The sequence below is a fragment of the Ammospiza nelsoni genome, chromosome 1 (genome assembly GCF_027579445.1).
Source record: "Ammospiza nelsoni isolate bAmmNel1 chromosome 1, bAmmNel1.pri, whole genome shotgun sequence".
Classification (NCBI taxonomy): domain Eukaryota; kingdom Metazoa; phylum Chordata; class Aves; order Passeriformes; family Passerellidae; genus Ammospiza; species Ammospiza nelsoni.
In genome coordinates, this window is record NC_080633.1 from 47,931,999 (window position 1) to 47,945,383 (window position 13,385).

The following is a 13,385-nucleotide window of genomic DNA, read 5'->3' on the forward strand; positions in this document are numbered from 1 at the left end:
ACTTATTTAAAAGCTCTAGTCAAGGAGTAGTTTTATTTGTGTCATTACAATTTAGTTCATTGTTTGGATGTAAGGAATATGATTTTAAGAACAGAACAGCTGTTCCCTTTTCTCATAAAGAAAATAAATTTTTAATAAAAATGCAGAAACTGAGTTGTTAAAATATACAGACATTTTCAGTGTGAAAATGGAGACTGTCAATACAATGACGTAATGGGTAGCAACACTTTTGTACATTCTTTGATTTAGAAGAAGAAAAAAAATATCAGTCTGTTCACAAGTCAGGGATCAGCTCTTACATTCCCTAGTCCTTTTAATTCATGTATCTTTGCCACCAGGAATTTTAGTTTTAAGTGAAATATTCATATCACAAAGAAGTGAAACTCATGGAATGGCAGGATGTCTTCCCAAGTTAAGTATCACTTGAATACATAAGAGTCTCTGTTTAGAAAAGCTTGTCAGACCTAAATAAGATCTAAATCATTTAAAAATAAAAAAATCTTCTAAACCACTTAAAAATAGCAAAAGTGGGAAGAATACTGCTACTGTACAGATAAGCACTGCGTTTTGTCACTTAGGTCAAAGTTAAAAGCAGGGCTTTTGCTGTTTAGGTTTTTTGTAATTCAGGTAGGAAGCCAAGGCAGTTACATAGAATGGGAATGTCTGTAGCTATGTTACCAGTGTGGCTGCAAGTTATGAAAAACCAAAACTGTCTTCTTAACATTTACCTCTCTCTGGAATGGAATTTGGCAGCTGTTTGATTGAGTCTAATGTATATCCAAATACCCTTTCAAAGTTGATTAAAACAAGTAACATCAACATATGCTTATCCAATAACTATGACCTCAAGTAATTGCTATCCCCTCTCAATCCCTGTGTCACCAAGAGGATTGGCAGGATTTCTATGCTGCCTTATTCCTCTGCCTGTTTAGGCATTGTATTTTTCCTCTACTGGATCCTGCTTCATTGCCTACAAAAACTTCCTTGCTTTAAATTATGTTTCACGTAAACCCATTTAGAAGGAGCTGTGCCTTAATCTCTTAAAATCCTGTAAATTTCAGAAAGGTTTTAATTTTTTTTTTTATTAATAAGATTTTATTTTGGTTCTACTAGTGCATTCTCATCTTTGATGCATGTTTCAAAGAGCAGGGGCGTGACAGTGTTCACAGGGGTCTGAGGATGAGGCAAGAGATGAGGATCTAACTTCATGTTTCAGAAGGTTTGATTTATTATTTTATGATATATATTATATTAAAACTACACTAAAAGAACAGAAGAAACTATTTCATCAGAAGGCTAGCTAAGAATAGAAAAAGAAGGAATGAATAACAAAGGCTTGTGTCTCGGACAGAGAGTCTGAGACAGCTGGACTGGGACTGGCCATTAATTAGAAACAACCACACGAGACCAATCACAGATCCACCTGTTGCATTCCACAGCAGCAGATAATCATTGTTTACATTTTGTTCCTGAGGCCTCTCAGCTTCTCGGGAGGAAAAATCCTAAGGAAAGGATTTTTCATAAAAGATGTCTGTGACACAGGGGAGAATAAGGAGAAATTACTTGCCACAAACAAAGCCAAATATCAGGTAGGTGTAGGAAGAAATAATCAATGGAAATGGAGGGGAGTAAAAGCAACTCTACCTGCTTAAGAAATCTGTCGGACGCATGGCTGTGCTTAGCTAACACATTTGGCAGAGCAGGGTTTTCATATTCAAACTGAGGATTGTACGTGAAATCCGAGTCGAAAAACTTGACCTTCTCTTTCTCCACGTTGGACGGCTTGATCGCAGTCAGCAAACACAGCTTCTGCCCAGCGGCCTCGCCCTCCTGCCCGTGGCCTCTGGAGGCCGGGGCCTGCTTTGGCTTTGCGAGGGGGGAGTGCTTCTTAGCCCTGCTGCGGGGCCGGGCCGGCGGGGCCGGGGCGCTTCTGAGGGCGGCGGCCGCGGGGCCATTGCCGAGCAGCGGCGGCGGCTGCCGGGGCCCGCAGCGCCGCCCGGCCGGCAGCGACAGCGGCGCCCTCCCGCGGCTGCCCCGCGGGCTGCAGGGCCGCTTGGCGGCGGCTCGCCGGTGCTTCCTGTGGTGCGAGGACGGCTGCTTCTGAGCGTGGTGCTTTTTCTCCTCTTTGCTCTGCAGAAGGACATTGTAGCTGCTGGTTCCTGTTGTGAAAATGTCCTTAAGGATGCCAGAAGGAGGATGCTGGAGGCTGTTTTCATTGTTAAGGTTCAGTTTATGTACTTCCAGACTCAGGACTGATTTCCTAGAAAGCTCTGTCTTAGGCCAGTGAAGTTTTTCTGCGTTTAGGGGGAAAAAAAAGGAAATAATGAGGACAAACTTGATTTTCACAAAGTGAAACTAATCTTAAGGACTCAAAACTGCAACATAAAGGAAACACAAAATGTCTTAACTGCAGTCACATCACATTAATCTTGACTTCTAGGCATAAGGGAGAACTGAGTGTGTATATCACTTTTGAACAATTAGACTGGACTTGTAAGGTCCAGCTATATGAGAGTTTTATGCCTGCATCTCCATGCGTGTGAAAAACGCCAGTCACTTATTTTTAAAATTTTAAAAGTTTAATAGTAATAAAATGGTTATAAAATAGTAATACAATTAGAGTAATAATAATTTGGACAATTTGAATTAGGACAATATGAGACAATAGAAACAAAGAGTTACGGACGTCCAGGTACCTTTTTCTGGGCAGCATAAGCCCGAAAAAGGACACACGTTAACAAAGGATTAACGCCTAAAAGCAATAGCCTGTTGCATATTCATACACTTCATACATGATGCATAAATTCCATTCAAACACAGGATTCTGTCTGGTCATCATCAACTTCTTCCTCTGAATCTGAACAGCGCCTTCGAGGCGGGAAGAAGTTCAGTTTCTTCTGATAAGAGGACAACAAATTCTTTCTCTCTGAAAGATTTAGGTGTCCTATGTCTGCTATCTCGCTGAAAGTCCTTTCCTAAAAAAATTATCCTACATAGCATAGCATAGTTTCTATTGTAACATTTTTTATAACCTAAAACTATATTTTACACACTACTTAAGAGAATCAATACAGCATTACTTTCTAACACAACACATATAATATTAATTTTAATATTTGCAAAAAGCCAGTCATAAAATACATGCATTTTTCACAATGCACAACTACACTGCTGGCAGGTGAGAACTTAGTTGTTTATAAAAAAGACTCTGCAGGACTTCACAAACATTTACTGCTACATTAACAAATGTATAGTTTTGAGCTGAGTGATCTTTATCATGCAAGGAAGGCTTTCTGTAAGGACAGAGAATAACTTAAAAAAATAGGAAACTGCCTAGGAGCATGTGAGCAGTGTTTACAGTGCAGTCCCACAGGGATCTGTGCTGCGATACAAGCAGTCTGGTGTGATCTCATCTGCAAAATCTGATTCACAGAGTTTACTCTCAGAAAAGGGTGTGAATATTAGAAAGGGCCAGCCACTCTAAACAATTTTCAACAGTATATGGATAGTAATATATGTTTAAAAGACTTCAGTTTCATGTGTTAATACAGTTTCAGTCTTAATACAGACAATAAGCTATATTTGGAGAGGCAGGACAATAAGCTATATTTGGAGAGGCAGGAGAGATCAGCTAGCTACACTCCTGAAAGGCCTTAAGACAATAGTGTGTGTTTCATCTAATCAAAGTTGTTCTACCATAACAGCTGGCTTAAAAAAACACTTGAAAAGAAACAAAGTGCAAGAAGCAAATAAGGTTTCTTTAATTAGAGTGAACCATCCTTTCTTGCTCTGACCCCTGGCATAGCCTTTGGGGAAGACTGGTCCCTGGTGCAAACCGGCTGCACAGAAAAGTCATTGAGGATTAAAACTGAATTTAACATTTGTCTGGCTTGTCAGAGAGAAGTGACCTCACTTCACTGGTTCTAACCCCTCCTCTTGACAACCAGTTCTTCCCAGAACATTAGGTGAGCTGAAACTACACGTACAAATAAATTGTGCCACAGAGAAATATTTCCTACTTCTGTACCTAAAAAAAAAAAGATTCACAGAATAGGATATACGGCTGTGGCATGATTAAAGCCTGCAAAAGGGATTTGAGCTTCATCCCCCAGTAATATGTAGTTGAACTGTAATTACTTTACATACAGTAATTATACTCTGAAGGTAATAGCAGCAAGAGATCATTAAATGCCTCCAAAGTGGAAAAAAAATCAACAGTGGCTTAATTTCGGATTTATTTTCACAGTAAATTTCAGTTTTGCTCCCAACATAAGCACCATGACAATGTATTTCATGCTGTTGGACCTCTGTCAGTTCCATATCAACCTGTGTTCCTCAGCTCTCCCAAACATCCTGCCCTAAGAACCAAAAAGACCAGAGATCCAGTTTGCATGAACATGTGATGAGTGATCTGCAGCCAGGGTGTTTTCTCCACTGGAAAGAAGAGAGGTAGAAGCATTAGATTATTCCCCTTCACTAAAGCACGTGTATCCTCTGCAAACTCAGTTTTCTTCCATCATAAGTCTGTGAATCCTCTTTCCATGCTTGGCATAGGAGCATGCTCCTTGGCATTCCTGTTCAAATTCTGTCAGATCATTCTCATCACATACGTGACAACCTGCCTACATGGCTTATCCTGCTCTCCCATGAGCTGTCGTAGTGAGAAACCACAGTTCCCCATCACAAGGAGAACACCTTCAAACTAAATACGTAAGAGAGACGCATTTTTTGGATAACAGAATGGGATGACCATGTTCATATTTTCTGGTCTTTGAGACTGACTTCAGACCTGTATCAACTGCTACAGTATGAGAATCCTTACTTTTAAGAAGGGTAAGTGAAAACTAAGGTTTCCAGAATGTCTGAACACATATTAAATTTCTGAGCACATAACTTTGCTTAGGTAGACAAAAATGGAGTTGGGAATTACACAGCTACTTCTTAAAATATAGACAAAGAAATAATATGATACCAGAGGCATTAATGTTTCACTTTCTCTATTAACCAGCTCTTAAAAGCCACAAAGAATATAGAAGCCTTAAATTTCTGCTGTAATGGAACAAGTAGAACTAATATCACACAAGTATCTAAGAAATTATAAATAAAAAAGAAATAGAAATTTAATTCAAGGAAACAACTCAAAATGACCTTAAACTACCCATTGCCTCCCTCCCCCAAAGCTTGTGTCAATCTAATACCAAAAACCCATGACAGCAAGCTGTTAGAGCTAAGAGGTACAGCTGGCCAGTAATAAATGCTTTTATATGTAGACAATCACTGAGCACCCTAAGTCAGAATTTTCCTGAAGTGTCACAAATGGTGGCTGAGTGCTGAACATGCACTGGCAGGTTTCACATGCACATGGCTGATATCAAAAATAGTTGTTCCCAATCTGTAGTTACTCTATAAGCGCAATCTCGTAGCAAAGTGATTTTTCAGCTGCCAAACTAAGGGTGGGTGTCCTTAATTTTCTTCTGACTAAAGGATACTGTTCCATGCCTATTTGTGCTCAAAACCTAGAATCAACAGGTAATCTGGCACATTTGAAATATTATAATAGACAACAAAGTAGTTTTCACAGAACTCATTTAACTGCTATTCCAAAATTTTGTACAGGTCTTCTGATCATCATAACCAAATAAATGAGAAAAAAATATTTGAGACTATGTCAAAATCATGTTGCCAAACACCAAATTTAAAATCCTTTCTCTAGTACATTTGTTTAAGCTATAACATATTTTAAACTCACATCTGTAAATCGGACGGCATCAACCAAATTAAGAATATACCGTCTTCTAGAAAACTTGACTTACTACATCCAAGGGTTTCTAATGACTAGCCATGTCTGGTGATTGAAAAAGAGGTCTAGTATTCTCAATATAAAACAAATTCATTGCACAAAAATTCACTGCCTCTTGAAAACCTGCTTGAGTATTACAAAAAGTTCTGAGATACTGTGCTGCTATAAAGTAGCCAGTTGGAATGGATTATCAACCCAGATTAATTGCATGGATTGCTTAGCAGTGATTCCCAGCTCTTAAATTCTGGATACCGTTGGACAGATTATTTCTAAAAGATATGAAAAAGGCAAATTGAAAACCACCATGCTATAGTGGAACGCTACCCTGCATACCAGAATACAGATATCACACTACAGATCCCATAGGATTTATCTTTTGTATTTCATCTACATGTGCTACATGTGTTCTGAGAAGTACAAATCTGAATTTCCTGACTTGACTTACTTCTGTTTTTCCAGCAGGAAACTGTCAAAGAACACATGCCCCGGGCTCTAGTTACCTTTGAGAATCTCCCTCATGTAATTTATGTACCAGGATTCTTTTCTTTGTTCTCACTTCCTAATACTCAACAGTCACAAAGCCACAAGCCCTTCAGCAATAAAAAAAAAACTCCGAAACCCACAACAAAACTAATACAGTCTCTTCCTAAAAAATTCTCTCCATCCTGTTTACTTCCATTTATTTCTATCTTGTTCCTTTCTGCAACAACACTAATAAAAACATGATCCTAGAGACACAGGTGAAATATTACATGCAACAATCTGCCTCATTGGGAGTGCAATGTGATGGCAAGGGATAAGCAAGGAGGGGACAGAAGGGCTGCCTGTCCCTGTTTTGTCACAATTTAGGGTACCAAAGAACAGAAAACCCTCCTGTTAATGGCAACTTGGTTCGGTCTTGGGCTTAATGAGTAGATCTCTACCACTCTTGAGTGCAATGGTGTTCAATGTCTGCAGTTCCATAAGCTGGGCTATCAGGGCAGCCAGCCAGCCAAAGACAACTACCCCTGTGAGTCTAAAGAATCTCACAAGAGAGCAGGTTGTGCCCTAGCCAAAATCCCATCATTGTCAAGAGATCAGTTGGAACTGGCAGTACTGGACTTACTCCATCCTGCAGACACAAGTGCACTACGTGTCACAGAACAATTCAAAATACCACAGGCTTCATTTTGCAGAAAGAGGAGTTTTATCTGTAACTTCAATTTATACACAGGTAGCTATTCCAGTGTCACAGCAGTACAGGAAAAGGAAGTCCATGAGTGCTAACAGAGAATATGTGGGAACCACAAATTTCACAACAATTCTGCACTTATGAAACACATTCTATGTATAAATTGCATCCCAGTCACTAACCTGGAGCCTTGCATCACTGCAGACACTGCCTAATCTTGTCAGAGGTTATTCGTTAGAATAAAATGTTAGATTTTTATGCTATATTTAGGAGCCAGGTCATATTATTGGTCTGTCCTTTAGAAACTGATGGATTGAGCTAATAAGTCAATAATATGCATAGTAAAATCCCAGTGTAAGCATTTTTCTAGCCTTTGGAGTGTGTTGTATAAATAATATCTTCCTCTAGACTACAGGGCAACTACTATCCAAGCAGCTTCTTAAATACCTGTTCCATAGGTGGAATGAGGTTAATGACAGGTATTTGTGGCACGGATATCTCTGTCTGGCTAGCCTGGCTCTAAAATAGCAGAGAGCTCCTGCAGTTTTCGAGCTGCTGTCACTCAGGTTATATATGCACAGTGAGCAAATCCTGTCCAAACTGCACTAAGGTGCTTAGCAAACATGTTCATGGAGAACTTCCTCCTATCCTTGGGATGTAATGGTCTGAGCCACTACTTCTGTTTTTAAGATTACCATTACCATGTTAGAATATGGCTGAGTTTCTTTTTGCTCAAAATCAGAAATCATTTCAAGGCTGACTTGAACTTTTAAATTTATAGGAATGCAAACAATGTATGTGATCTATTTACAAGCAATAGTTAAGTTTGAAACTGTGAGATGAGAAGGAACTACACAGATGTGACAAGTAAGATTCTTCCTTTGACACACTGTGCAAAGGTACAATTACATTACAAAGAAATGTTTATCTCCAATATTCAGAAAATTTGAATAGATTCACAACACCCTGTGGTTTATGGGCTCTAGACTGTATGGTTTGTCTGTGCAGAGGGTTATAGAAAGAATATTCGGAAAAAAAGCAGGCAACATAAAGTGTTGTATATGAACCTATCATGTTCCACTGCCTCTCAAACACTACAGGCTTGTATTTGTGGCATAACTGAATCTCCCCACAATCCTATATTCTATTTCCTCACCACTGGAAACCCCTTTAAAGTTTAAAAACGCTCCAGTTTTGAACAGAAGCTGTCATGCAACTTGAACTAGAATGCACTGGAAGCTTTGTCTATGATTGAACATGGATTAACAGCAGAATTAGGCAATGAGTTTCTGTAAAAACACTGACATTGAGTTACTTTCTATTTTCACAAGCATCTTAATTATTAACTAGAGCCTGTATGATATTGGGACCTTTTACATCTAAGACTCTTTTTTTTCCCCCCCCCACCCAAAAATATCCACCTATTTACTTTTCTCCTGTAAAGGTGTTATCTGTCATCCAGCTTTTATTCTGAGCTTCAAAACCAAGGGCAGGTTTCAGCTATCAGCTAACTTGTATATCTGATTAATTAGCTGTCAGTGTCCATAAGTAACTCTGCAATTTTAGGGATGACTGGCAGTTTGGATTTTCTTCTTTAAAATGACAATGCTATTTGAGATGTACTCTTTCTACCCTAAAAAAAAAAAAAAAAGAAAAAAAAAGAAAACTACCCGCAAGCAGTTTTCTGCACGTTTACTTCTATATTGAAATACAGTATTATGTAACTGACTCCAAATTCGGGCCCTTCAAATTAAATTACATGCGCACAGTAATAATCAATAAAAGGGAAGACTTGGCTCTAATGAAATCAAACAACAAACTCCTACTGATGTAATAAACTCAGGATTATAATCACAGAACACTGATTTCATCCTGTGCAGGAAGACCTGCACAGGATGAAACTCTCATCCAAGCAGGTCTCTGGCTTCTTCTGCAATACAGGTGCAGTCAGGAATTTTGATGGAAGGATATGGACTAAAAATAACTACTGTTCACAAAATCTCATCCTTTCAGATTGCAGTGGCTATTGCGTATCTCCAGGGTTGCTCTGATCGATCCCATGGAACTTTATTTCTGTTCCCATTATCAGGAGTAACACTCTAGTCATATCCATGCACAGATGGAACAGCATATCAATTATGCAGAGAAAGAGTAGCTGCAAGAGATCTTAGTTATGATTGCAAGGGTATTGAATGAGGGCACACCAAGACACCTCCAGCAGATTTCTTGTAGATAGATTTCCCTGTGGAAAAGTAACATTGGCTTGAGCCAGCTGAAGAAATGACACAAGAAAGGATGTCAAATTTAAACAAGGAAAACATCTGTTTTCAAGCAGCAACTGTATGTACACAGCACAAGAAGCCAGTTTTGTGTGGCACCACGTACCTGCCTACATTATCGTTATACAGTCGTAACAGAGGTTTGTATACACACATCCTATAGGGATTTGTTAACTTCTCTGAGAACACAGCAAAGGGTAGAGCCAAAACGCGTAAGCACCAGATATAACCAGCAGTTTTAGTGGCATTCTCCCTTGCATGGTCTGTCCCTCGCTCCAGCGGAGCGGGTGTCACCGCCGCACTCCTCGGCATCGCAGGGCAGGGCCCGCAAAGTGACACCCTCACTCCCATTCACCGGGGGGCTCCTGATACCCTCACTCCCATTCACCGGGGGGTTCCCGCTCCTGGAGCCAGGCAGGTGTGGAGCCCTTCCCGGTCCCCAGGGGACACCGGGGGGTTCCCGCTCCTTGAGCCAGGCAGGTGTGGAGCCCTTCCCGGTCCCCACCGACACCCGCGGCGCCGCCCGGGCGATGCCTGCTTGCTGGGCGGGGAAGCGCTGGCGGCCGGCCGGCTGCCCCGGGCGCGGCGGGGACCGCGCCGCCCCCGCTCCCGCTCCTGCTCCCGCTGCTCACCGGTGACACAGATGGACTCCAGCATGGTGCTCCGCCGGGCAGCGCCGCCGCTCTGCCCCGCCGGCTGCCCCCCGCGCGGCGGGCTCCCGGCTCCCGGGCGGGGAGCCCAGAGGGGAGGCGGCGGGGAGGCAGCGCCCGGCGCCGCGGGATGCGCCCGCCTCGCCGCCTCGGCGGATCCGGGGAGCGCGGCTGGCCCCGGGCCGGCAGGCGGGAGCCGCGCCGGCAGAGCCCCCGCCCGCCCGCCTCTGCGGACTACAAGTCCCGGCGGGCTCCGCGGGGCCTGAGCGCTGGAGGGGGGGCAGGACGCAGACGCGCTGCACCCTGGGATCTGTAGTGCACCTGTCGTTGTCCCGGAGTGCCACCCCGCCGACGCCCCCCGGGAACATCAGCGCGCTGTATCCCACCGGTACGGCTGGTCCCAAGTGTCAGCAGCATAGGCCAGGCTTTAGTGCCATCCTCTGCAGGAATCTAGCGAGCATCACTCACGCACAGACTAGAGCTGCAGTCCTCTGATAATCATCAGCTACCATCATCGCTGCAATTGGTAATAGTTGGTGTGATTGGTAATTATCTGCTGGATCTGCGGGAGGCAGAGGAAGGACTGCATGGGACAAGGGTGCTTAGCAGGACATGTGCCACCCTAGGAGACGGGTCTTGTGCTTGGGAATGTCCCATGCAACATGAAGGGAGGAATTGCATCAGGGCAACGGTTTAGGGCTGTAACTGATGGTTATCATACACTGATAGGTAGTAAACAGAATTTAAAGTAGAAGACAGACTTTATATTACACCCTCCTGTCGCCTTACTTGTTGTGCAATCTGTTGCTTTGCTTGTGAAACCTTTCACTCCTTGAAATACAATCTGCGCGTTTTAAAAATGAACATCAAATAGGAACAAGTTATTTTATCTTAGCAATCGTGGTTGTGTAACCCATTAATGTAGGCATGGTGTAGGAAGATTCTGTACTTTTCATGCAGGCTTAAGGTGAGTACTGAAGTCAGATTACACATCAATACATTTCATTGTGTTAATAATGCGTTTACTTTTCTTAAATGGTCAACATTTATTGGAGAGAGCAATTTAATTGAAAGTGACTTACCAGCACAATAGTGCTTAACACAGATTATGGGAGTGATCTCCCAAGGAGAAGAGAGCTGGGAAGTTGTGTGGTGCTTTAGTTGAGTATCTTAAATATCTGCCATCTCATCAATAAATCCGTACCTGCAATGTACTCTACACAGAGATTCCCTCCATAGCACTGTCCAGTACACCTGGCTGTATCATCAGGTAGCAGTGGAGGAAATTCTACGGATCACAGCTTGTTGATACTTCAGAGGTTCCCCTTCTGCCTCCTATCTGGAAAAGTTTCACCGAGATTTGTGAATCCTTCTTAGACAGACATGCATACTTGCAAGTATGCAATCCCGAGACTGAGTAAACACTGCTCAGAGAGCTCTGTCTGCTTTCATGTCAGTCTTCACAGGCAATTATCAAAAAAAAAACCAAAAATAAGGGTTTAAAGCAAATATTTTCATTTTATTTTCTATTGCTTCACACACAGTCAAACCCAGGTACTCTTAAGACCAGCTATGAAAAGACTGAGGTGTCCTTTTTCTCAGTTGGCTAATGAGGAGCCAGTGCTCAAACACACTTCTACCTAGCTGACAAATTTGATGTCTCTTTTAACTTAAATTCTTTGAAGATCCAAAAAGATATATGCTCTGTCAACATGTCCAAGTTTCACCTAAAATACCCTCTAAACTATTTTGCTGACAATATCGCATCTGGAACTTGCAGGCTTGTCTCCAAATCTCAAATTGCAGGAACTGAATAAACACTTTTAAATTTAGAGAGACAAAGCTATCCCTAATGGGTTAGAATTTGCTTGTGATACATGGCAATTACAGGAAAAAAACCCAAAAACCAGTCAATCTGTTCAAGCACTACAAATAATTAGCACAGCTGATGAAGAAATGATAGACAACTTCTAAAATATAACGTCAATGTACCATTTTAATGAAACTTCCCAGCATTTAGCTGCATAGACCCTAATTCTCCTTCTAGAGGTGCTATTTTATATATACTTGGATGCCATAGCAATGAAATTAGTAACTAACTGGCTATCATTGTGTATTTTACACATCAACCTTCTGTCCTTGCTCCATCCAGTGGATGCCTTCTCTCCATCTCTCTCATCTCCTGCCTGCTTCTCCCTGGTGTCCTTTTTCCCTGTTTGGGTAGTCAGTCACCCCTGAATCTGCTGCCTCCACTTTGTTTTTTTCTCCTTCCCCACTAGCCTTTTCCTTTGCAGGATGGCGTGAAGGTTTTTTTAGGTCATACTAGCTCCTGGCTGTAGCAAGAGGACGCCAAAAGCAATAGCAGCAGAAGGCACAGAGGAGGGATGCTAAAGGGCCACCTGTCCCAGCTTTCTGCTTCATCTACGAGCAAATTTTGTCACATTTGTCGATGAAAAGCATAACATGGAAAGGTCAGTTGAGAAAAACATTACTGAATACCTCATGACAAAAATGCTGCACACACACATATAGAATTATATAATTTTATATATATATATATATATATGTGTGTGTGTGTGTGTGTGTGTGTAGTGTACCTCTAGCAGCTCTGACCTTAAAGACATCTTATCTTGCAAGTCTGTCTGAAAAGACAGCAGGGAAAAAGACAAGCTATTCTGTCATGAAAAAATTTCTGGAGGCTATCAGTGCAGCTGGCACTTGTAGCAAGATGAAGGAACATAGGGACAAATTGTGATGTTTAGATGAGCCACACTGTGGAATACAGCTTAAATGACACAGTTCCACAGTCCAAATGGATCTATACCCATTGTTACAAGCCAGAATTAAAAGGGACATGCATCCTGTGTTTCAGCTTTAACGGAACATTACTTCCAGATAATTTCGGATTTACGTGGTCATGTCTTCAGAGGTAATGTCATCGTCACTTGATCAAAAACACTGCAATGTCTTGCACACAGAGGAGTATCTTTATAGGAATATTAGCATCAACAAGCTCTGCAATGTGTACAGTTTGGAAGAGCAGTGACACACATTTTATTGATCTCTGTATCTGTCGGAAGCTAACACTGCAAAATTCCAACACATACACACATATATAAATGCACATACATATAGATGCATATAAAAATATATATGTGTATATTTGCATTTGGATTTTATATATATATGTATGTGTACACACACTTGTTTTAACATTGGTTTTATTTGGTTCCTCCCTCATATTCACACCATCTTTCCACCACTTCTCTATGACAACAAAGAATCACTGATGAACTATGAAAGCTGAGAACGAGAGTCCTTAACTAACTCTGCCTAATTTGGCACAGCTTCAGGCCCTTCAGAGTGGGAAGGTCAGCCTTCCCTCCCCACTTAATGACTTAGCCGGCTGAGTATCTCCTGACCAAACAATTTCACTGACCAAGTGACTCCAACTGACTGTCCTTCCAGACATATTCTTTCTAGAA

At 41.6% G+C, this 13,385-nt stretch overlaps 1 protein-coding gene across 1 annotated transcript in view; it reads right to left on the reverse strand.

The window, feature by feature from the left end:
• MATCAP2 (microtubule associated tyrosine carboxypeptidase 2) overlaps positions 1-10,057 on the reverse strand; it is a 28,295-nt gene extending 18,238 nt beyond the window's left edge. Inside the window, exons 1-2 of the mRNA XM_059474532.1 lie at positions 9,883-10,057; positions 1,645-2,294 (exon numbers count right to left, since the gene is read on the reverse strand). Of these exons, the coding sequence (XP_059330515.1) occupies positions 1,645-2,294; positions 9,883-9,907 (675 nt within the window). The 5' untranslated portion in view covers positions 9,908-10,057. The remainder of the gene's footprint in view (positions 1-1,644; positions 2,295-9,882) is intronic.
• Between the last annotated feature and the right edge of the window lie 3,328 nt (positions 10,058-13,385).